This window comes from Oncorhynchus tshawytscha, unplaced genomic scaffold (assembly GCF_018296145.1).
Source record: "Oncorhynchus tshawytscha isolate Ot180627B unplaced genomic scaffold, Otsh_v2.0 Un_contig_2627_pilon_pilon, whole genome shotgun sequence".
Taxonomy (NCBI): domain Eukaryota; kingdom Metazoa; phylum Chordata; class Actinopteri; order Salmoniformes; family Salmonidae; genus Oncorhynchus; species Oncorhynchus tshawytscha.
In genome coordinates, this window is record NW_024609379.1 from 45,903 (window position 1) to 72,794 (window position 26,892).

General features: G+C 42.1%; 2 protein-coding genes across 2 annotated transcripts in view; one reads left to right on the forward strand and one right to left on the reverse strand.

The window, feature by feature from the left end:
* LOC121844685 (tryptase-like) overlaps positions 1-26,892 on the forward strand; it is an 87,155-nt gene that overhangs the window by 40,892 nt on the left and 19,371 nt on the right. The window lies entirely within an intron of this gene.
* On the reverse strand, positions 22,146-26,171 carry LOC112261581 (tryptase-2). The gene is made up of 5 exons (XM_024437031.2): positions 26,039-26,171; positions 25,167-25,338; positions 24,192-24,469; positions 23,284-23,423; positions 22,146-22,846 (listed from the first exon to the last, which is right to left on the reverse strand). Exons 1-5 carry the CDS (start codon positions 26,088-26,090, stop codon positions 22,658-22,660), a joined length of 831 nt encoding a protein of 276 aa, XP_024292799.2. The 5' UTR covers positions 26,091-26,171; the 3' UTR covers positions 22,146-22,657.

Here is a 26,892-nt window from a genome sequence, read left to right on the forward strand (position 1 = left end):
AACTGATTGGCTCAAACACATTAAGAAGGAACGAAATTCCAAAAATTAACTATTAACAAGGCACACCTGTTAAACCTGTTATGGCTGCATCCATTTGTTCTGAAGACATACCCTAATCTAACTGCCTGTAGCTCAACCCCAGAGGCAAGGATATGCATATTCTTGGTATCATTTGAATGGAAACATTCTGAAGTTTGTGGAAATGTTAATTGAATGTAGGAGAATAGAACACGGTAGATCTGGTGGAAGAAAAGAGAAAGAAAGAGGATACGTTTTCTGTTTTTTATTGTTGCAGTATCATCTTTCACATGTACTAGAATAGCCACACAGTCAGATAGGATGCTGGAGATAATTTTGATGGATAACACAAGAGGGCAACTGTAGGTGTACAAAGTTTAAGATTGATAACTTCAGGAATGGGTGAGCTACATGACATTTAGCATGAAGTCACCCAGGTGTCCCACACAAGTTGCCCAAATGTACCCAAGTGGCCAAATTGGTGAAATGACCTATAACTATATACAGCAGTGCAAATAACTATATACAACATATCAAAAAGCAATTCTAACACACACACACACAAACAATTGTTTAAAAAATATTAGAAAATAAATATTTTTAAAAAACAGTACACCCCTTGGAAGTCCTCGTCACAATATTTTGCTGCCTGTGCCATGTCCCATAGCAGTCTCTTTCTGATGTAAAGCAGAGGCAAACTGAACAAGTGGTGCATTTCATGCGACACAGAACACAACGACGCCTCCATGCGGTGCCCTTTTGGCCCTGAGGCACAGTCATGCCTGCAGTAATGAACACCACTGGGGGCAGAGGTAGAGCGGGCAGCTTGGCACCGGGGGCTCCCAGTCGGAGTCGCTATCACTGTGAAAGACAACAATATTTGTATTGTATGAGCCTTTTATCATCACATAAAATAAACAGATATATATTGTATAGAGCAGAGGGAACAGTCACTAAGGTAAAGTGCTGTTCAATTAAACTCCGGCCATTGTTGTGGGCCTGCACTCACCCCCAGCACCCAATGGTTATTTCATATGGAAATGAAGAGGAGTAGCAGGCGCAGTGGCCATGTGTGTGTTTGCTGTTCTACTCCATTCCATTTGAATAAAAAAATGGAAAATATAATCTGACATGGGAAAAAAAAATATATATATATATATATATATACACACACACACACACACACACACATACACACACACACACACACCCAAACAAACCAACACACACACACACACAAACAAACCACACATTTCATTGCAACAAAAAAAAAAAAAAAAACAAACATTTTTTTTATATATATATATATATATATATATATATATATATATATATATATATATATATATATATATATATATATATATATAATATATATATATATTTATATTTCATAAAACGGCATTAGCACTTACCCGTCCAGAAGTACATCCTGTCCTTGCAGAAACAGCTCCTCAGTTCGTTAGAATCATAACACTCCAAGATTCCTCAAACAAAAAATCTGTCTCACTTTCACTTTTTCACTTTCACTTTAGACTTTGACTTCGCTTTTCCTGATTTATTCGGCATGATATCTTCAATGAAATCGTTGAAACTACAACTTTCCAAAATACAGCTGCACGTAAAAAGCCTTACAGCAACTCCTCTGATCATCAAGGCGAGAATGAAGTTCCCTGCGCGTGCGATTAAAAAACAAGGAATTGTGGTCCAACCCAAAACCATTACATACTGGCGTTTACCTCAGCTCATTGGCTATCTACCCAGCTAGATTTCAAGACGATCAGTGGTCATTGGGCAGAAATATAGTCAATCAATGAAGCTTCGCTAAAATTATTGGTCCGTAAGGTAGTCATTGCTCTTTGTCTCCAAATCAGTTCACTTCGGTCAATACTCCCCACAAAAAAAACAATGAGGTTTGGCTGTGTTGCAAACATCCAGACGAATGCACTGAAACCAACCATGACTAGATAAACAATTGTTTACGGTGTGTAATCACGTCGAATGCTCCGTAGAATATTGATAGAGATGGAATTCACAGCACAAACGGTTTACAAAATGTTTCGATTTAGGCTTTAAAAATTGATTTTTATCAAAGAAAACGGCACTTCATTTGATCACTGGGACCCTCAGGAAGAGAAATAAGAGCAAGATATCAAAATGTAAGCCATAATTTTACCTTCAGATGTGAATGTGTAAAAACTGTCATGGCGGAAAATGTTTCTGTTGTTGATTGCTCTTCTCAAACAAAAGCATGGTAATTGTTCTCTGTAATAGCTATTTTAAATTGGAAAACGTAGTTTGAGTACCAAGATTCTAATCTTTTGAAGGGTGTAAGACACTTGCATTTTCAAGAATGTTTAATGTTACGAAGTTGTATTTTTAGTTGTCACTCTGAAATTTCCCCTGATGTTGATCCCTGTACGGGGATCGCAGCCATAACAGGTTTTAACTAATCCTTTGGAAATCAATGTGGCTTGGTTCTTTTTACTCTATATTATATAAATCTGATTTTACTTTGGATAAATATGCCTCAGCTGAATTTTTCCTTACTTCCTTACATCCTTGCGTTTCCAATGAAGAATCACATAATACGTTTACACAATATGATTCGGACTTCTATTGAAAATGAATGTTTTCATAATGTAAACTGGTCACAATAGACATTTGTCGTTGTTGTGCTCTGAGGTTAAATTGTATGCTAAAGTTCTCTCAGCCCATTAAGAATCCTACTTGACTACACTAGTGCATCACGACCAGACAGGGTTTATTAACACTTGTGTGGTGTTCATGTTTTTGTTATTCACCCAATGTTCGCTGGTCTGATGGACCCACAACATTATTGTTTTTTTTAAACAATACAGCCATAACAATTTACGTAAAAATACTTAATACTTAGATGTTGACTTATATCAATTACAAGCAATGTAGACATGGTTAATATTTGCCATGTTCCTCTGCTATATCATGTTCATCAATAAAAGCGCTCTTCGTTTTTTTTAAATGTGATTTTTGTTGATTTTTTTTTATTATAATGAAGATATAGGTGGAATAAATCATGTTTATCTTTAACAAATCACAATCGCTGCAGAAGTTGGGGTCCTTGTGATATGTTGCCTCCTCTGGATGAGGTCTTACCAATACCTTGCATAGCTCCTCGAGAAAGAGCTGTCTACTCTGAAGGAATCCCTCTATTCCAATCTGTGTTCAACGCCATCCAGATGACATATTTGTTGTACGCTGAGATGTCCAAAATATTGAAGAATATCAGAAGCCAGCGTAGGGTTCCTCTTTTGTAGCCAGTCACCAGCGTGTCTAAATTATCCACCCCACCCCCATTTTGTGGAATTGTAACCCATTATAATTTCTAGTTTCTGATGTTCCTGGCCACAGATTCTCCCATCCCTATGCAGTGTACTCATGAGTAGCACATTTTTGCATTTCTTTGGTATGTAGGACACTAGGGATGTGTCAGCCGTGATCACAAACTTAGAGGAGTTGATAGGCCTGTTCTATGTATTCATCAGCTGGGGTGGGAGCTCTGGCTTTTTTCTTGTACTGTTCCTACCATCGTCAGCTTCCTCTTGAGCAGCTCCTGTCCCAGCTTGTGCGAAGTAAAAAAGTTAGCACATGGGATGTTGTGACCACGTCCAGGACAACCCGCATCCCTTAGTTCTTCTCAGGGGCTCCTCCCCCTGGCTTCCACGTATAAACTTGCAAGTTCCACGCATTTGATGAAGCAGCAGCATCCATATTTTGAGGGTTTAGACAGTATGTACTGCCTGAAGGGGCAGCGGCCCATAAATTGTATAAGCTGCTCATCAACAGTAACATTGGGCCCAGGGTTGTAAAACAGGGGAAGGAGGTCAAGCCACTTGTCCCACACTGACCTGATTGCAGCAAGCTTGTCTCTTTGCTGCAGAGCTGGTCTGGTGTCTTGGTTATCGAAGCAGATGATCCTGGAAAGAATGGGGAAGTTTTCCAGAGACATTGTTGCACAGAAAAGTTCTCTGACAGTTTCTGCATCCCACAGGGATTCTGTGGACTCCCCATTGGATCTGAAAACACCAGTAAGGATAAGAACCTCAAAGTATGCATGTAAATGAGTTTCATCCATCTCCTTCCATCTCCGGGGCCTCCAGAACTGTCCCCAGTCCGGGGTCTACAACGACGGTCCCTTATCCAGGGTCTCCAGTGACGGTCCCCAGTCCGGAGTCTCCAGCTAATGATCCACGGCCCGGTTCCTCTGGCAACGATTCATGGTCCGGAGTTTCCGGCGATGATACACGGTCCGGTTCCACAGAAGCGGAGGGATCAGTGTAGGGAGCGGGGGCTGCGTCCCGAACTGGAGCCGCCACCAAGGGTAGTTGCCCACCCGGACCCTCCCATATAGGTTCAGGTTTGCGGCCGGGAGTCCGCACCTTTGGGGGGAGGGTACTGTCACGCCCTGACCGTAGAGAGATGTTTTTCTCTATTTGGTTAGGTCAGGGTGTGATTTGGGGTGGGCATTTTATGTTGTCTATTTCTTTGTTTATGGCCGAGTGTGGTGCCCAATCAGAGGCAGCTGTCTATCGTTGTCTCTGATTGGGAATCATACTTCATGTCACTTTCTGACCTTAGTTCTTTTGCTATGTCTTTGTTTAGTATGGTCAGGGTGTGAGTTGGGTGGGTTGTCTATGTTCCTTTTTCTATGATTTGGGATTTCTGTGTTTGGCCTGGTATGGTTCTCAATCAGAGGCAGCTGTCAAGCGTTGTCCCTGATTGAGAACCATACTTAGGTAGCCTGGTTTCACTTTTGAGTTGTGGGTGATTGTTTCCTGTGTCTGTGTTTGCACCATACGGGACTGTTTCGATTTTCGTTTGTTCATTCACGTTGTTATTTTGTATTTTTGTAGTGTTCAGTTGTATATATTAAAATGGACACTTACCACGCTGCACATTGGTCCGACCTCTCTTACTCCTCGTCAGAAGAAGAGGACAATCGTTACAGAATCACCCATCACCAAAGGACCAAGCAGCGTGGTAACGGGCAGCAGCAGCGATCTCAGGACCCCTGGACATGGGAGGAGATTCTGGACGGCAAGGGACACTGGGCACAGGCTGGAGAGTATCGCCGCCCCAAGGCAGAGCTGGAGGCAGCGAAAGCCGAGAAGCGGTGGTATGAGGAGGCAACACGGCAGCACGGTTGGAAGCCCGAGAGGCAGCCCCAAAAATGTATTGGGGGGAGGCACACGGGGAGTGTGGCTAAGTCAGGTAGGAGACCTGAGCCAACTCCGTCAGGGAGATCTGCAACAATAGGTATGTCATTAGGAGTAGCAGGCATGTCTCTCTTTCGTCCTCCTCTTGGTGCATTAGGCGGTGCATCAGTTGTATCCTGGCTTCCACCTGATCTGCTGACTTCTTGACTCCTCCCCGGCATCTCGATCTCCTCCGCTGCTCCTGGTCTTTCCGGGCTCCCACCTGGTGCATCAGCATCCTCTGTGTCCTCATCCCTAGGCGGTTGTCTCCATCGGGACTCTGGTGCAGTGGTTTAGATGGTACCACGTTTTGCTTTCTTTCATCTGGATGGCAGTTGGCGTTTCATTGGCCACCTCGTAGGGTACTTCTCTCCTCGGCTGATTCCACTTCCTCCGGAACACTCAGATGTAGACCAGATCCCCTGGTATCACCGGGCAAGGCCCCTCCGGTCCTGGCTCAGGCACCTTCTTTTTCTCCTGTGAATATATAGCTTCGTGGATCTTAGTTAGTTGCTATACATATGCTTTTAACTCATTATGCAATATATCTAAGGAGGGACCTTTATAGAATCCTCCTAACATTGGTATAGGCATGGGTTGACCCGTAAGCATTTAATGCGGTGATAAATACGTGCTTCTGTTATTTTCCATGCGACAACTCATTAAAGCAAGCGGCAAGGCATCCACCCAATTAAGTCCTGTTGAGCCACAGATCTTTATTATTTTACCATTTATGGTACCGTTGGCTCTCTCAACTAAACCTTGCGATTGGGGATGATAAACACATCCCAATCTCTGTTTCATGCTCAACTGCTGTATTATTGTTTTTACAACTTTTTGTATAAACGCTGAGCCATTGTCTGAACTTATTTTGGACGTAATACCAAACCTCGGTATTACTTCTTTTGTCAGGAATTTTATCACTGTACTTGATCCCTGATCAGCTGATGGTATTGCTTCTTATCCATCTGCTAAATCTGTCTATGATGACTAACATGTACCTTTTACCACGTATAGGTTTTTATCATGTCTACGTAGTCCATCACAATGTGTCGAAATGGACCTTCTGGAACCGGTATGTGACCTATGGGCGTAGTTATACATTTATGTATGTTGTTTTCCCACATATTTAACATTTTGACAAGATTTCATCTACTGTTTCCTGTAAATAAGGTGATTTTTCTTATTACCTCCTCCTTGCACAATGATCTAGATCATGTGCATCATTTATAAGTAAAGTCAATAAGGTAGTGGTAGCAAGTATGACACTGTCATGTGTTCTCCATACTCCATGTCTGTCCACAGAGGCTCCACTCTGCAGCCAAGTATTTTGTTCATAAATTCCAGCACAAGACTGAATTTGGACTAGCTCAGCAGGAGTTGGAATTGCCACAACGCCAACAATATCCATCAAAGGTGCGGTTAGAATTTGGACACCACATCTAGAGGCCTTTTTGGCAGCTTCATCAGCAGCATTATTACCCCTAACAACAAAGTCGTTACCTTCTTTGTGTGCTTGACATTTGATGATTGCTAACTTCCGAGGATACATTAAAGCTGTCATTAATTTGACAATTTGCACGTGATGCTGGATGTACCATCACTCTTTTTAAATCCTCTCTGTTTCCAAACTGCGCCAAACAAATGACATACACCATGTCCGTAAGCTGAATCAGTATAGATGTTGACTGTCTTTCCCTTCCCTAGCACACATGCTGCAGTCAGTGCTTGTAGTTCAGCCAGCTGGGCTGAACAAGGTTGAGGACAATGTTTTAATATTTCCTCAGTGAAAGCCTTCCCTGTTGTTTAACGACTGCAAACCCTGCATGATTACCTGTGTAGTCCTTGCAACAATAACCATCTACAAAGTAGTTCTCTATGTTACATCCCTCTCTATTTATCAATGGAATGGATTCAAGGTCTGGACGCAATTTGGAAAATGTCAAGGCTTCTGCAACACAATCATGAGCTTCCCCTTCAAAGTCAAATGGAATTCTTTCAGCTGGATTGACAGTGTTATATCTTTTAATGGAGACGTCAGGATAAGTACGTAAAGTCATATAGTCCAGTCAAGTTCTTAGCATTAGTTAACACAAATTTACCCTGTTCTATCAGCTCCACTATTTTATGATGGGTGCTTATAATCACAGGATATCCCATGGTTATGGTTGACGCCTTGTCGTAAGCTAAATTTAATGCGGCCAACCCTTTATAACATGGTGGGTAACCTTGAGCTACTGAATCCAGTTTAGAACTATAGTAAGCGATAGGTTGTTTCTTCCTACCACTACATGTTTCCTGCATAAGGACAGCTGCTGCATAATTATCACACCTATTTGCTACGTATAACAAACATGGTTTAGCGTAGTCTGGGGCTGCTAAAGCTGGTACTGTTTGCATTTATTTTTTAAGTGTTTCAAATGCAATCAGAGCATCAGTGTTCCAATCTAGTTGTGCCCTCAGATTGAGCTGTCCTGCTTCCTTCATTATTTCTCATAAAGGAGCTGTCTTGACTACATACTCTTATATCCAGTCTGAGCTAAATCTTGTCATTCCTAATAAGGTCATCATTTGAGCTACCGTTTGTGGCAACGGTGCTTTGCTAATACCCTCTAGCTGTCCTGGAGCTATCGCTTTAGTCCCATGAGCTATTGTTCTTCCTAAGTACTCAACCTGAGGTTGACAGTACTGAAGTTTTGTCTTAGAGACTTTATGTCCTCCTTCTGCTAATCGCTGCAGTACCTTTAATGAATCAGCGTGGCACTGTTCCACTGTTGAGGCACAGATTAACAGGTCATCCACATATTGGATGAATAAATGGTGGCTGTGACAAAATCCCTGGGGAAGTTTGGTGTAAGACAGAGTTGTCTTCCTCTATATCAAATGCAAATAAACGCCTACATTCCTCCGCCAGGGGTACACTAAAAAACGCTCCAAACAATTCAATCACTGTAAAGTACTTGGCATCAGGGGGAACATTAGTCAGCTGTGTGTGAGGATTTGGGACTTCTGCAAGACAATCCTGTGCAATGTCATTGACAGCTCTTAAATCATGTACCAGTCTCCATTTTTTTTACCATCGGCTTTAAGAACAGGTTGTAAAGGTGTATTGCAAAGGCTGGGCATCTCTATCAATACACCTGCCCTGAGCAAACCTTTAATTGTTGAACTTATCCCTTCTTCAGCTTCAGGCTTCATATGATATTGAGCTTTCCAAGGAGGTTTAGCATCAGGTTTTACTTTGATGTTAACAGGACTTGCTGACTTTACCAACCCAACATCTGTATCATGTTGTTACGACACCTCGGACGGTATGATTTTCTCCATTTCAACTCTGAGTTCACTGATCTGATCTATTCCCTCACCTAACAATACCTGTTGGCCTGCACTAACCTCTATCTCCCTAGGATTACCAATCATCACAGTATGAATCACATAGTCACAGAATTCCTTGTAAGGTTTTGAAGTAAGTCCCACCACATCCTCCAGCCGGCTCCTCACTGGCTGGGGCATGGCTTCCATCACTGAATTCCGGAACATAGTTGTTATTAGTTTGTTTCCCTCTGGATCTTGTTCTGTTTCCATCCTCCATCTTTTCAATTGTCCATGTAGGTATGTGGCTGGGTTTTCTGTGGCCCCAATAGCTTCACCTCTCAGAGCCTTGGGGTCAACTTTCGTTGGGTATGCTGTCCTTAATGCACGCCAGACAGTAGGTCAATATCTGTTGAGCATCAGTCCATCCATCATCACTTCCCCTTCTGTGCCGTTAATGCCACCGTCCTGCATAAACTCTCCCATTTTGGGCAAGCTGGTTACCCTTGCTAACAATGCCCTTATGTCACCAACTGCCAGCAATTTCCCCATTGTGTATTCTTCAAAGGTTCTGATTCACTTTCCAGCACCCTCACGGGGATCTGGCAGGCGGGCAACCAACCCCTCCAGGTCCTGTGCAGCCCACGGTTCATAGTGTCCTTGATATAATTGATTTTATCAGGATTGGGCACTGGCCCACATAATAGCCAGATTTTTTCCTTGACCCTTCTCTACGAGCCCTTGTCTGCTTTCCTACAGGCTCGTTCCTCATGTTTTCATGCATGTTGCGGGCCAAAGCATCATCTTGTCTTTCTGGTCTTCTCTGGCTTTCTTCTAGCTTTGAGTTTACCCATTCCAACTTTTCTATCTCATGGTTCAATAATTGACTTTCTCTTTCTAGTTTATCCCTAAAGTATCTGTTATTATCTTCCACTTCCCCTTCTGATTCACTGAGACTATTCTGCTTGGTGTTCTGCTAGTAGTTCTAGGCCTTTCCTAAAGCTTTCTTCCCCTTTGTCTTTTGTTTTTCCTTGTATATGGCTCTGATGGCTCCCCTTCTTCCATTTCTGTTTCCATTGCTGTCAGGGCTTTTCTCAGGCCCCCATAGCAATTGAAACCGCTTCTTTCGTTCTTGTGTGTTTCACAGTCCTTTTCTTGCCTTTGTCTGTTGAGTGAGCGGGTGCACATGATGCACCGGGTGTGACAGCCCCGTTATTTCCATACGTCCAGTTATCATTGGATACTGTCCATTGGAATAAGGTGGATGGTTAGTCACTGTAAGAGGAATTTAATTCCTATATGTTCATTAACCAATTCAATTGTAACAAAGCTCAGGGGCTCTCCCTGTCCTATCTTATCTCTCCAGAGTTATAGCTGGGTCGGTTCCAATATAGGTTAAGGATCCTCTTTGTTTTCGTTAGGCACACACATGCATTCCTCTCTTCCCCCCTCCAACCTAGTTGGAGATATGTTTATTGTTTTTAAATTACTCCTTGTTCATGCTACATAAACTCTAATGCCTAATGGTTAAGTTTCTTGGTAGAATTATTTAATCATTTATCTTAAAACTTGATAAAATATCTTAACAGTCACCCACTCTGTCTTTCCTTTGCATGTTTTTCATCACTCTTCAGCATTTTCCTTGCTGTCTTCATGCTTTTCAACAGACCAACTCCTTCTTCCTTGAACATTCTTAGTAATTCATTTTCTCTCTCTCACTTATATTTCCTTTTCTGTTTCTTGTCATTTGGTTTGTGGTTCTTTATCAGAGTCTCCATTTCCTCACACACAGATACATCCAATGTCCCTGCCGCTGGCCATTTAGTGTTCAATATCTTTGTGCGTTTTTCCCATTTTATAGAAGTCTTTATTATTTCTTCTTTGCTTCGGGGGTGTCTAGCCCCTAAGATCTCTACTGGTGTTCTGTTCATTGTATCAGTTGACTTATTTTATTCAGTGTTATATCCTATTTAATACCTTTCTATTTTTATTTCAGCTGTTTATAATGTTTGTACTTTATCATATTCTATCCTACTGTTACTTATTGTTTTTTTATTCCTATTTGATCTTTTCTCTGCACTACTTCCTATTTTACTGAATTTACTCAAAACCCACTCGCTCTTCTAGTTTCTGTAACCTTACACGTCTGTCCTCTCCAGGCTATATTCCCTAAAGGTTCTGCTGCTACAGAGTACTTAATTACCCACTGTTTCCTCCTACCGTCCTTCACGGTGCTATAGTATCTCTAGTAGGTACTATAAACTATGCCACGGTACTGTTCTTTCTGTATTCGTTATTACTATTTATTTTAACCATATAGTATAGCTTATGCTCATCTGTATGTTTTATCTTTCCACTTCATACAATGTCATGTACTATATATGACTTGTTTAATACTTTAACACATTCTATGTATGACAAAATAGTCACTTAACACACTATTATGTCAATGTCCTATCTTTACATAGTTCCTTTTATCCAACATCTATTGATTTTATTCCCTCTTCCCAGTGAGAACTAGACACACTCCTCTCAACTTAATTCAATTAACTGTCACAGAGAGGCTGCGTAATCCTTTCTCTGGACACACACACACACTATTCTTCCTTGCTGCTTAACTTACTCTGATGCACTTCCGCTACACAGTGAAACTTTTACTCATTCAGGCTTTTATTCACAATCATTCAGGCTTTTATTCACATTCGTTCACACACACTACGTTTGGACCTCTTTTCTAAAGAGTAGTATTGTGGTGTGGCCTACTGATTTACAGACCCCCGTTTAGCCAGACGGAGCATTTATTCGCAGGATTTGTTGTGCAGTTGAACCTTGCCTAATCAGGTCAACGTTCCTACGGCGCCCTATCTATTCATCCAAGCAGACCCCCGTCGTTGGGGCGGTTTCGTGAATAACCCAACCTAGCAGACCTCTTTCTAATTGTTTAAGAGCAGTATTGTGGACTTTTATTTTATTTGTGTTGACAATATATCCAGGTAGCTGCAGCCCCACACCAGGCCAGACAGTCCAGCCAAATAGAACAAACAAATGCACCAATCAGACCACACAAGGTCCCCAGATGAACGGACCGGTGAGAGGGGCAACCCGAATCACACACCCAACACGAACCGGCTGTTCAGGTTGAATGGACTGTGTTAACGCACATCCCAAAACAGGTCCCGAAACAGTCGCGCTCGGCCATGTATAATCAGACGGGACAACCCAACCCAAACCCAACCCGTCCGACCAGAGCAGGTGCAAGCCCCCTCCGCCAAACAGCCAACACCAGCGAGGTCCACAACTCCCCACGCACTTAGTCCTCACAAATGCACATACAAAATTATGTTTAACAACCCCCAAAGCTTAAGCATGCATGCAGTTTACGTTTCCACAAGAGAGATCAGAATGAGGGGGAGGAGTACATATGTAGCAGTGTTGAAGAAACTGTCTGAACATTGCCAGTTTGGAGAGAACCTAAATGACACATTAAGGGATAGATTTGTTTGTGGACTGAAACATGAACACATTCAAAAACGTTTGCTCACAGAATCAGAGCTCACGTTTGCAAAGGCTGTTGAAATTGCCGTGGCTATGGAAATCGCGACTAAAGATGCATTTGAGTTGCAAAGTAAAAGAAATACTGACCTGTCACAAATTTCCCTGCACCAGTTCACGCAGTCGACACCGCCCCCGTGTGGCCGACAAATGCAACAGTGGTGACAGAGATGGTCACAGAGCAGAGGACTGCCATTTCAAAGATGAAATTTGTCACAAATGCAGTAGAAGGGGGCACATTCAAAGAGCATGCAAAGCAAAATTCAGTCACAACAGGAAAACTGAGAAAATTAAAGGGTCTGTGAATGCACTAGCAGAGAACAGTGACAGTGATTCAGATGAACGATTAATTGGTACAATGGAGTTAAACACAGTGACTTAATATGGGTGACACCAGATATCGAAGGCAAACCCCTCAAAATGGAGCTGGACACAGGATCTGCTGTGTCTATAATTTCCACTACCGTCTACAATGAGCACTTTAAGGCTATCAAGCTGAAGAACACAAATGTGTTGCTGAAGACATACTCAGGAGAGAGATTGAGCCCAATCAAATCAAATCAAAGGGGGCATTGCAGGTCAGAGTGCATTATGGGGGGCAAACACAGCAGTTACAGCTGTATGTGGTGCCTGGAACTGGCCCCCCATTATTTGGCAGGGAATGGCTTTCAAAAATAAATCTGAAATGGTGTGACTTGAAAATGCTCCACACGTTCCAGTCCAAAGAGAAAGGCACAGACCAAACACTGGAACACTTGCGGAAGAAATACAACACAGTGTTCAGTGATCAGATGGGAACAGTAAAAGGCTTCACAGCAAAACTTGTACTAAGAGATGACGCAACCCCAAAATTCTGCAAAGCCAGATCTGTTCCATACTCCCTGAGACCAAAGATGGAAGCGGAAATCGATCGCTTGCAGGATACAGGGATCCTGACGAAAGTGGACAGAAGCGAATGGGCCACACCCATAGTTCCTATTGTGAAGAAAGACGGGTCTGTTAGAATGTGTGGGGACTTCAAGGTAACTGTGAATTCAATGTTGCATGTGGACCAATACCCCTACCACGCCTGGATGACATCTTTGCGGCACTAGCTGGTGGGAAACACTTCAGTAAAATCGATCTGAAACAGGCTTACCGGTTGAAGAGAGTTCCAAACAGTACCTGACAATAAACACACAAAGGTCTATACAGGTATAACCGCCTGGATTTTGGCATTGCATCAGCCCCAGCCATTTGACAACGAACTATTGACCAGATTTTGCAAGGAATCCCAGGAACCCGGTGTATCCTGGATGACATGATCATAACAGGACGCACTGACACAGAGCACCTGGCTAACCTGGAAGAGGTCCTGAAAAGACTGAAAGAGTATGGTCTAGGGAGCACGTGATGCCGCGGAGCTGAGCAGACGTTGACAAACCGAGCTCTTCAAAGTTATTCTATTTTTACCTAAATAACAACGTTGAAACAATATTCTAACATCGGCTGATAAATTGTCAAGTACTTACCCTCCCAAAGAGCCATGGACCTCCGACCGAGAGGCAAGAAGGATGACCAAAACGTTGTTGATTCCCAAGATAACGATAACGCTACAGCTAGCAAGATTAGCATTAGCCTTCATAACTCAGACGACGGTTCCAGACTGTTGCTCTCATCAGCCTCTTGCGAGCCTGCCGACATGCTGGCTACTCTCCTCTGGGAAATTCAGGATGGTAACAGAGGTCTTTCTCTGAAAATTGATAAGAAATCGGCTGAACTCCATTCTTCCATTGACGACCTGAAATCCTCCATGAATGATCTCCTTTTGAGAATGACTGAGGCAGAGTTGCGCATTAGCACAGTTGAAGATACCATCGCTAGACATGACCAGGTCTTGATACAACTGCAAAAGGACAATGCCTACCTCAAAAACAAGGTAGATCAGATGGAGAACCAGAGTAGACGTAGTAATATCCGTGTGGTGGGATTGAAAGAGGACAGCGAGGGCCGTGACCCGGTCCGTTTCTTCACTCAATGGATCCCGGAGGTCCTAGGCATAATCAACTTCACCAAGCCGCTGGAAATCGAACGCGCCCACAGAACATCAGCTCCGAAACCCCGGCCAGATAAGCCCCCACGAGCCGTCCTGATCCGGTTCCTCCGTTTCCAAGACAGAGAGAAGATACTGCAACTCGCAAGAGCCAAAGGGGACATCACCATCGATGGAAAGAGGGTCAGCCTTTTCCCAGATATGAGCGAGGATCTCGCCAGACGTCGCAAGCAGTTCAGACCTGCCGCCAAAGCACTGAAGGAGAAGAACATCACCGGCTACCTCATCCACCCTGCACGGATGAAAGTTCAGTACAAAGGCCGAAGCCATCTCTTCAACACACCGGGAGAAGTGCACACTTTTCTCAAAGAACTGAGCAACGTCTGAGCCAGGACGGTCTCTCTGGGGGATAAAATGCAGTTTGTTTGTTTTCTCTTATCCGGATTGAACTGCTGGTATCTCCCGGTCACTATAATTGATTTGTACATTTTCAACTAACCGGGGTGAGTTCTATTAAGATTTACAGGAGAGTATATTTTGGTTTAGTCCATATCTACTGGGCGAAGCCATAAGTGGGCTTAGGCCCACAGCTTTCCCCCTCATTTATGTTAATCTTTCGAAAAGAGACTCAAGCATCCCTTACCGTGGGCAGTAAATATTCAGCCATAAATATCTATTCACAACGTTTGTTTTCAATTTAGAGAGCTCGCAGGTTTTAGTTTACGCCAAGGTTTAGATAGTAAGAGCAAGATGAAAAGCGAGCAGCAACGTATCTCTACAAGTGTATTCATGTTTGATTGTTGGGATTGTTGTTTTAGTCTGACAATCGGGGTGGGTGGGATTTTTATTATTTTTTTCTTCCTTTTTTCTATGTTTATTGTTTCCTTCCTAAAGAGAGACACAGGTCACGTTTGTGCTCAAACCAAAGTTGAAACATTTCCTAATTATCTGCATATGATAGATTTCTATTCAGTTACATATTTGAAACCCAACCTATGCTTAATCCACTAAAATATGTCACATTAAAGGCTGACATTGTGTTTTTACAAGAAACACATCTTACAGCCAGTGAACACAAGAAATTGAAGAGGGAATGGGTAGGACAAGTTTTTGCATCCTCTTTTAACTCCAAAGCAAGAGGAACTGTAATTTTGATAAGTAGACACATCCCCTTCTGCGTCAACAACACCATCTCTTATCCCTCTGGCAGGTTTGTTTTGGTGCAGGGGCATATGTTTTCAGAGTCTTGGATCCTATTGAATATTTATGCTCCTAACTTCGATGACCTGGCATGACAACTAAAAGCAGAGGAAAGTAGGTGGACAATTAATGCCATAGAAACTCTTACTAATGAGATATCTTTCGACCCTACTGAAATTAATAATACTTTTAAGAAATACTATGAAGACCTCTACACTTCCCAATCAAGCAATGATCTATCAGAGATCGACTCCTTTCTCTCCTCTCTCAACCTCCCATGCTTGTCAGGGGAAGACAGCGAGCGCCTGAGTGAACACTTCTCAGTTCCTGAATTGTTGGAGGCCATTAAATCCTTACCTTCTAATAAATCTCCTGGGGAGGATGGCTTCCCTCCAGAGTTCTATAAAGAATTTAGGGAGCTGTTGGTCCCCTACCGTACTTAAAAAAGCCAGAGAAGACAACTGCTTTCCAGAGTCCTTCTCTCAAGCAGTGATTACGGTAATCCACAAGAAAGGGAAAAACCCGCTAAAGTGTGCCTCCTATAGACCAATCTCTCTCCTTAACACAGATTGTAAACTGGTCACCAAGATGCTATCTAAGAGACCGGAGTCATGTCTTCCCCTGTTGGTCAACCCAGATCAGACTGGCTTCATAATTAATAGATTGTCCTCCAATAATCTCAGAAGGTTCTTTGATATAATTCACCTTGCTAACAAAAACAAAATACCTAGTGTCAGTCTCCCTCAACGCTGAAAAGGCCTTTGATAGGGTTGAATGGCCATACCTCTTTCGAGTCTTGGAAAAGTTCAGTTTAGGTACCGTGTTTGTAAATTTGATAAAATCACTCTACAAATCTCCTAAAGCTAGGATTGCTACCAATGGGATTACTTCCTCCTCTTTCCCTCTTTATAGGGGGAACAGACAAGGTTGTCCAATTAGCCCCCACCTCTTTGCCCTCGCCATCGAACCGTTGGCTGAGGCTATTAGAACGTGCCCTGACATACATGGCTTTGAGGTTGGCCCCCATACCCATAAATTATCACTCTTTGCGGACGACCTTCTTATTTCTAACAAACCCAGAACACTCCCTCTCTCACTTGCAGATCCTACTACAGTGTTATAGTTCTTTCTCTGGATATAAGGTACATTTTGATAAAAGCGAAATCTTACCGTTGTCTGTCTTTGACCATCAAGCACAAGTTTCCTTTTAGATGGTCGCCTATGGGCTTCACATATTTGGGCATAATGGTGGATGGTAATCTGAACAACCTCTATAAACTCAATCTGGCCAGTTTGTTGCAAAAGGTGGAGGTTGACCTTTGTAAATGAATGGACTTACCTCTCACTCTACTGGGTAGAATCAATGTAATTAAAATGAATGTCCTGCCCAGATTTCTATATCTGTTTCAATCTCTCCCTATCCCTGTTCCCGCAGCATTTTTTTCCTCTCTCGACAAGCTGACCAGACGGTTTATCTGGCACGGCAAAACCCCTAGGGTTGGCCTGGATAAATTGACACTTGATTACAGTCAAGGGGGCTTAAACCTCCCCAATTTTAGAATGTACTACTGGGCTGCACAGTCTAGGTTTCTGGCTCCCTCATGGTTGAACATTGAAAAGCTTGGGGTAAATGATGATACTGGGGCAGAATTGTTTTACAAATGGGACAGAAAATCTATAAAAACCATCACAGACAACCCTTTAATCATACATTCTGTCCTGGCATGGTGCAAACTGCATGAGCTGTTCGGGCGAGGGGGATTCCTTTCTCCTAAAACCCCTTTATGGAACAATAGATTGATCCCTATGTTTTTCCAGAATAGTAACTTTAGACCATGGTCTGATAAGGGGATCACTCTTCTGGAACATTGTTACGAGAAGGAAGTTCTTATGTCTTCTGATCAGCTGAAACAGAAATACCACTTGCCTAACAGGGACTTCTTTAGCTACCTACAACTACGAAACTTTATTAGGGTGACTCTCAAGGGACAATAGAACCTACCTAAGATGTCACCTATTGAACAACTCTGCCACGCAGACCAACCACTGTTCAAGACCATTTCCCGTGTATACGATGCTCTTATGTCAGGACTAACATTGCCTGGGCTAGATAAACCCCGACTTAGATGGGGAAAAGATCTGGGTATTGATCTTGATGAGGATCCACATTGAACTCCAGATACAGACTGATCCAGTTTAATTTCCTCCATCAGCTCTATATCACCCCATCTAGACTGCACAAGTTCAACCCAGATATCTCCTCCCTATGTTTTAGATGTGGCTCAGATGAAGGAACATTCCTCCATTCCACTTGGCAGTGTTCAAAACTACACGGTTTCTGGCAGGGGGTATGTGATACCATATCCTCAATTCACGGGGTTGCATTCCCTTTAGACCCGGAGGTCTGTCTACTGGGTAACTTTACTAACACCAATCTTAGGCAAAGCCATACTATAAAGCTAACAGAAATATTGCTAGCGATTGCCAATAAATGTATTGCCTTGAAATGGAAATTGGATTCCTCCCTGCCAGTTGCAATGTGGCTATCGGAAGTTAATAGTTGTATCCCTTTGGAGAAAATCACTTACTGCTTGAGGAATAAGTTTTACATTTTACAGAATTTGGCAACCTTTTATTGACTATATGGAGAATCTCCCCCCACATCTCATTGATTGAATCTATATATAATCCTCACATAATGTTTCACACGTAATGTATAATATGTAGCCTACGGCAGGTGATCCAATGTCTCATTATTATTCTTTTTCTTATTGTATGTTTGTTTATATAATTATTATTATTTGTTTTGTTGTTACGCTCGTCTGTTACTGTCACTTTGTCCTATCGTTGTCTAATATCTTTTCACTTTTGTTTTGAATGTTCTTAATTGGAAAATGCAAATATATATATATATATATATTTTAAAGAGTATGGTCTACAGGCAAACTTAAAGAAGTGCGAGTTCTTCAAAGACAAGATTGTCTTCTGTGGACATGAGATTTACTGCAATGGATTGCACAAAACACAGGACAAAATTGAGGCAGTGGTACAGGCACCACGACCACACAATATCACAGAAGTGAGATCTTTCACGGGACTGATCAATTCCTACAGAAGATTCCCCCCAAACCTTTCAGCAGTACTCCAGCTGCTAAATCAGCTCCCGAAAAAGAATAGGACATGGCGGTGGACAGAGCAGTGTGAAAATGCATTTCTGGAGGCAAAACGGCTCATAACATCTGAACAGGTCCTGATGCATTACGACCCTGAAATGCCAGTGAAGTTGGCTTGTGATGTGTCCCCTTATGGATTAGGGGCCGTCCTTTCACACACACTGAAAGATGGGTCAGAGAGGCCAGTTGCATTTGCGTCACGAACAATGAATGATGCAGAGAGAAACTACTCACAAATCAACAAAGAAGCACTGGCACTAGTGTGGGGCGTCAAGAAATTCCATGCATACCTATATGGCAAGCGTTTCACACTGGTTACAGATCACCAGCCGTTGCTTTCCATTTTCAGTCCAAAGAAAGGCATTCCGGCAATGACTGCAGCCAGGTTACAGCGATACGCCCGGGTTCCTTGCCAATCATATGTATGACATTGAGTTTAATAAGCCTTCATCCCTCCACACAAATGCAGATGGATTATCCAGACTGCCGTGTACAAGAGAAAGACAAAGGAGGGTGGATGCAGTGGACATGTTCCATACCGCTCAGCTCGAGGCACTACCGGTCACAAGCACAGTTATCAAACACGAGACAAGGAAAGATGTGACCTTGTCAAAAGTGTACACCTACACCATGTCAGGATGGCCAGCTACTGGCAGAAAGGAGCTGACTCCGTATTTCCAGCGGAGAAACGAAATTACAATGTACCAAGGATGTTTGATGTGGGGAATGAGAGTCATGATACCCCAGAAATGCCAATATCTAGTCTTGCAGCAACTACATGAAGGTCATGTTGGAATTGTCAAAATGAAGCTGCTCGCAAGGAGCCACTTCTGGTGGCCAGGTCTGGACCAACCGTTAGAAAATATGGCAAAGAACTGTAGCGGATGTTTGGAAACCCTTCACATGCCTGCTCCTGTCCCAGTCCACCCATGGGAATGTCCCGCAGAGCCATGGCAGAGAATTCATGTGGACTACACTGGTCCCTTTGAAAAGCACATGTTTCTGGTTATAGTTGATGCCCATTCCAAATGGCCAGAGGTGTTTTGCACGGACTCCTCCACCTCAGCTCAGACGATAGAGTGTCTCAGAACAACGTTGGCACGCTTCGGTTTGCCACTGCAGCTGGTAAGTGACAACGCGCAAGCTTTTGTAAGTGACGAGTTTACAAGATTCATGTTAGTAAATGAAATCAAACACTCAACCTCAGCTCCGTACCACCTTGCCACCAATCGGTTGGCAGAACGCTTTGTGCAAACCCTAAAGCAAGGACTCATGGCAGCAAAACGAGACGAAGGGACTTTGCAGACAAAACTGGCCAAGTTCCTGGCCTCCTACCGAAACACACCACATGCCACGACAAATGAAAGCCCAGCCGCACTGATGTTCGGGAGACCTCTCCGCACACAGCTGGACATCATGAAGCCAAACAGGCGTAATGAAGTGCTGAACAAACAAGCCAAGATCCTCTCCGGTGGCCGGGAGCGCCATCTCCAAACAGGACAGGAAGTGATGGTGCGAGACTACAGAAGAGGAGGGAAATGGACAAGAGGGACCGTACACACACAAACGGGACCCAGAACTTACCAGGTTCAAGTGAGCCCAGACATAATGTGGCGGCGTCACATTAACCAAATGCATTCCACGGAAAACAGCACAATAATAGAGAGAGAACAGGCACAGAGAGATCCTGAGAGTGACACACAGGGAACTGTAGCGGACGGTGGGGCAGTAAAGAGACCCCAGGCTGAAAGAAGGGAACGTGTTGATGAAGGTCCTGCTATAGCGGAAGCTTCAATGGAACAAGCACACACTGAGGATGTTCAAGAGCCTCTAGACAATCCGAGGCGCTACCCAGAACGAAGGCACCGTCCACCAGACAGACTAGACTTATAAACAAACAAAAACTAACTGTTCAAGTTCAAATTAAAAGATGCAAAATAACTACAACAAGTTCTGGGAAATGTTTCAGTTGTGGTTTGGTAAAAGTAACTCTGATTGTATAAGAGAAGGAATGTTATGTTCTGTTAATTACTGATGTCCCCTTTAAGGATGGAGCACCCTTGGGCATGCGCAGTGTTGTTCTATGTTATTCTGGTACTAACTCGTTTGAGTAAATGTGAAGCTCCAGTTCAATTGCTTGTATTCAGAGTCTTTATTATTACATAAATAAGTACTAAGTGTTAAGACACTACATTTGGCATGTTATCCTACTCAGAAACGGCAAATGCACTAGGTGTCACCATTTCTCCATCTGGCCAATGTAATTATTGTCCTTACTACTTCCTGTTAATTTAATTATTGTTATTATGTTTCCCCAGCATGGCAGCTGCACCTAGTTACATTCCATTAACTCCCACACAGACTGGATTCAAACCAGGGACTGTAATGACTCCTCTTGCATTGAGATGCAGTGCCTTAGACCGCTGTGTCCATGTGTGTGTGTTAACTATTTAAGTGTACTAGAATGCTTAAAAGGCCGCAACAAATCTTTATATAGCTTACCGGTGTAGTTTGGTATCAGCCAGAAATGTCATATCGGTGCATCACTAGTTTCCACCACGATCCCATTAAACTTTGCTGCATGTAGCATGGCCAGACACAGACCTTTGGGGATGCAGGTTCTCAAAATGAAAAATGTAGCCAGAAAATTCACAACTCAAAATTCATAATTCACAAACTGTTTCTGTATCAAATTGTTTTTTTGTTTTGTTGCAATGACCTACTTATTTCATGCAACAACACACTCATGCCAGTGACTCCTAGTAGGGTAATAACTAGAGACGTCCCACTGGGCACAGACGCCAATTCAACGTCTATTCCACATTAGTTCAAAATAATTTCATTCAAATTACGTGTAAACAATGTTATTTGAACCACTGTGTGCCCAGTGGGATAAAGAGTGACATTGGGAAAAGAGGCTATAAGCTGATCATAGCAAATTATGATGTAAATCTGCTAGTTAGCTAGCTAGTCAGCTATGCTGTCAAACCTAACTATTTTTTACTTGATTTGAGTTTGCATCTGCCGCTTACTAACAAACAAGTGAATTGCCCCCTTCTCTGTCCATAACAGTACGAGACATACATGACAGGTCCAACTCAAAAGTAACCTACCAGTATTCAAACTCACCAGTATTCAAACTCACCACCGGTAGCCAATTACTGTCCATCACACTAAATGCAGAAGTCAGGCAAGTGCGCACTTGAGGTGGGAGTGTGGGGGAGGAGATATTTTTCAAGATTCACTAATATTAAATGCGATAGTTTGTGCAATTCATTACATATAAAATCTATATTTTTAAAGACACTATAAAGTAATTCATCAACTAAAAAACATTTACGAGCTGATAGAAGGGCAAAAGGGCCCTTACTCATAGTATGGGCAAAAGGCTTGAGCACTGGTGGAGCCCTATCTGTGCACATGCCTGGCATATAGAGATCATGGATGTCAGACAAGGATGTCCCGGTTTCTCCTGCTGTATACTTTGATATCGGAATCCCTGGCCCAGATGATAAGAGAGGACCATAGCTCTGGTCGCTGTTTCACACCGCTCAACCTAGATTCTAGAACTAGTCACTTTCTACTTTGTGACACTCTCACACACAAAAAAACTGAAACAGAAGGTTTTGATGCTTGCAGTTTACTAAGGAGCTACTATTGAAAAGGACATAGCCAGTAAGTCATTGAACTTTTTTTTTTTACAACAGACCTGGGTTCAAATACATGTTCATTAAAAGTATTTAAATTTTAAATATGTATTTTCTGCGTATTTTCTAATAATTTTCTATACATTATATTTTAAACTATTTTCAATTACTTGTTTCCAAATCATTTACAAATACCCCTGTGTTCAAACAGACCTGGTTTCAAATGCATAGAGTACTTAAATATTTCAAATACAGATTCAACATCTTGTATTTTCAAGGAAGAGTTGACTAAATACTTCGAAATATATTTGAAAATAATTTAAAGGCCTGGTAAAGAATAAAACCACAAAGTAATTCACAATCAATCATTTTAAATCACTTCCAGCTGCATCTCAAGTAAGGACTTTGGCTCAAAAGGGAACTGAAGAGAAAGGGAAGACAGAGCGAGAGGCGGATATGGACTGTAAACAGACAGTGATTCATGGTGACCTAGGCCTCAGCAGAAGCCTGTCTGTCTGAGGTTATAGTCTCGTTGATGAAGTCCATGTAGCGTTTCACACGGGTGTAGACTCCAGGGAAGCCTTTGAAAGCACAGCCATTGGTATTCCCAAAACTCACGATTCCCACCTGGACAAACTCACCAGATGAGCCACAAACCAACGGCCCACCAGAGTCCCCCTGTAGAACAAAGAAAAACAACACAAACATACATTTACAACATTCAAGTAAGTGTGTGTGTGTACGTGAGAGAGAACGATAGAGAGAGAAAGAGTGTGTGTGTGTGTGTCAATGATGTGGGTCAGCTGTTTGTTCAACTGCACCCACCCACAATTGCTAATAACCCATCCACAACCAGCTGATTATGTGATAAAGCGAAAAATCTAAGACCCTTACCCAAAAATATAGAGAATGCTCTGTACAGTTCCTTTTTTCCCTCTTGAACATTTGTTGAATAATTAACAATATTTCATTAACCTAAACCCGCCCGCCTCACGGGGACTGGCGCATCACTAGTGTGTGTGCCCACGTGTGTGTGTGTGTGAGAGAGAGGGAGGGTCTGTGTTTGTATAAAACATGTATACGTACCAATCAGGAGACCAGGAAATATGACTCACCTGACAGGAGTCTTCCCCTTTTTTCATGGAGCCAGCACACAGCATGTTGTCAGTGAGGCCCGGAAACTTTTTCTTACAGATGCTCCGTTTCACGATGGGCAACTCCAGCTCCTGGAGGGTCCTATTACCAGACAATTCCACTGGAGGGAGGGAAAAAGAAGAAGAGTAAAATGTAGGATAGAAACGGGTGGGGGAGGAAGTGAACGGGCAGGGAGAATTTAAGGGAGAAATACTCACTAACTACAAACAGAAGCTGGATGAAAACAAAATACATTGTGTAAAGTGCACAAAATACAGTATCTTATAATGTGGCATTCTGATTTAATTTTGAAATCTTTCTTTAACAATGTGCAAATGTTTCAATTGATTATTATAACTTGTTTTTATCTTTTTTGTTGTTGTATTGATTGTGTTTTTGGGGGGTCCTCAGGGCACCACTGTAAATGAGAAACTGGTCTCAATTGGGTTCCTCTGAGTAAATAAAAGTTTATAAATCACACTGCCAGATTATAATTAAGCAATAAAGCACAAAGGGGTGTGAAATATGGCCAATATACCCCAGCCATGCACAACATGGAGTGCTGGGATACAGCCATTAGATGTGGTATATTAGCCATATACCTCAAACCCCAGAGGTGCCTTATTGCTATTATAAACTGGTTACCAACATAATTAAAAAGGTAAAACATTTTGGGGGGTCATATCCAATCAGCATTTCAGCCAGTCAGCATTAAATGCTGGAACCACCAGCTTTATAATGAGGTGTGTGGTAAATCATTTTACACTACTAAAATGTCGCCCACAGAATTGAATGCTGACATTCAGTCAAGACCAAATCAACCAAAGCTATGCTTTAGAACCTGGCACTGTGAGTGTTTGTATATCGGTGTTGCTGTGTGTTTGCTCACCATTGTTCCCGACATCGCCCCAGCCAGCGACGAAGCACTTCGACCTTGGGCCAAATGCATCACTGGGTTTGGGCAGGGACATGGGCTCCACCAGGGGGGTAAAGGACACCTTTTCACTCATCTTCACCAAAGCGATGTCGTGCAGCAGGGCCAAACGCTGTTTCTGGTACTGTGGGTGACTGACGATGCGTGAGATGGTTCGATAAAACACTGATGGCTCATTCAGGCTGTGTGTCCCCAGACGAATGGAGGAACGGTCTGGAATAGGGTTGTCATTCCTAATACACATGCAGACAGGTAAAACAGCCTGGTCTCATAGACTAGGTGTAACATAGTACATTTAAATCCAGGACACTGAAATTAGAATATGTTACATTTGATATGTTACTTAAGGTAAAAACAAAAGTAGGATGGTTGTAATGAGAATGTCTATTAACCCAAAGGTTGCGTGTTTGAATCTTATCACGGACAACTTTAGCATTTTATCTTATTAGCAACTTTGCAACTAGTTACTACTTTTTTAGCTACCTTGCTACTAAACATTTAGAAAATTCATAACATATTGTAGGACATGCAATTCGTAACATATCATATGAATTGTCATTTGTAACATATCATACGAAATGGATGATGGACATCCACAAATGAATAGATACCATACGAAACGTAACATCATACTAATTGGCATGGTTCAGATTTACGTTTACTCTGTTATGTCTACCCCTTTGTCCAGGTTGGATAGAAACATTACACAGACATTGATATATTTCATACAAACACATACAGATCTTTCGGTTCTATTCCAGCAAGCAAATTTGGTCTTTGAAATTATAATGATGTCATTCTAGTTGGTAAACTGGTTTTCTGCTTGTAGACACGTTAAGAAAATTACAACCATGGAAAAAACGTCATGTTGGTTGCAGACACGATAATGAGTTCAACATGCAAACCTCCTTCACACACAAACACACTTACGGGTCAACACAGTGTGCAGCGGTGAGCACCCATTCCTCAGTAAGGAGGGATCCGCCACAGCTAAAGAAGCCTGTATCATCCGTGATTAAAAGGTAGACTATCCACGGCCAGCTGCCCTTTTGAGCATCCTTTCCCCCCACGATAGAGCTCCGAGCCTGGGGCACAAACGATTCTGGAGAGGGAGGTGATGGAGGGTGGAAAGAATGCCAGACTGTAACACTGTTTCATGTACAAACACTGAAATCACAATTACGGTTTTAACCATGTTTTGAGGCTATATAATGTTTGTTTACATTGCAAAACATTGGAGTAAAATAAGCTTTGGGTTCTGATGGGTTACAAACTCACCTCATGAGGCATTTATTAAGTGATATTCTTCAAGAATCAGCTTAATTTATAAGTCCTAATTGGATGTAGCAACTGCAGATTTCCCCTTTAAGAGGATATAGTGGTGATATGTATTTATATTTAGTGGTGATATTTGTAGCGCTGAAGAGCTGCACAAAAGTGCAATACATTTTAAGGCAATGTTCCTGCGTTAGCAGAAGCTGCATTCATGCCACGGTAAATGCTACATATGTCGTCTCAGTTGGAAATTACATTTAGATTTAAATCTGAGCTATAAATATGGTTTGAATCGAGCCCTTAGTGATCACTAATGCCAAAACAGAGAGATATGCTTGAAGTTCTTTGTTCTAGTGGATGTCAAAACAATTATGTACATGCCCAAATATGTAGGCTAATGATGCTCAAATTAAAACACCAGTAAAAAAAATGTCATCACTATCTGATGAATGTAATAGTTACTGTGGACCAAGCAAGCTAAAAACGATTTGATGCCCTTTTAATTAATACATTTCTGTTGACCTCACCTGCAGCATCTTGGACCAGCAAAATTACAGACAGTAGTCCCCAAAAACCCATAGCTTTTCCTGTCAGTATCCAACCAACCAGATGGCTGTTTGATGGATAGACACTGACTGACTGACTGACTGATTGATGTCCAGCTTTATAGACATCCATGCTAAGATTACATCAATGTTACACATGTGCAATCTGATTAACAGTTCCAATGATAGCAGGCTGCTCATCTGGGTTGCTGATAAAATCATGTTCTATTTTATTTTCAGAATGCAAATTCTCAAAAAGAGAGATGAGGTGATATTTCTATCTCAAGCTATTCAATTAAAGAAACAGTGTCCACTGACATTTCTAGTTTTCAACCAGAGTTTGTGTTTACTATATAGAGGAACCAGGCAAGGCTGAAATTACATTTAAATGGCTCAGCGCTCCATGGACTGAATCCCGGCCTAAGAACAATTAACCTGCATTATTACAATATGTACATTATCAGTAAAAGGTTTGGACACACCTACTCACTCCAGGGTTTTTCTTTATTTTTACTATAATAGTGAAGACTGTGATATAACACATATGGAATCATGTAGTAACAAAAAAAAAAGTGTTAAACAAATCAAATACATTTTATTGTTGTAGATTCTTCAAAGTAGCCACCCTTTGCATTGATGACAGTTTTGCAAACTCTTGGCATTCTCTCAACCAGCTTCATGAGGTTGTCACCTGGAATGCATATCCATTAACAGGTGTGCCTTGTTAAAAGTTAATTTGTGGAATTTCTTTCCTTCATAATGCATTTGAGCCAATCAGTTGTGTTGTGACAAGGTAGGGGTGGTATACAGAATATAGCCCTATTTGGTAAAAGACC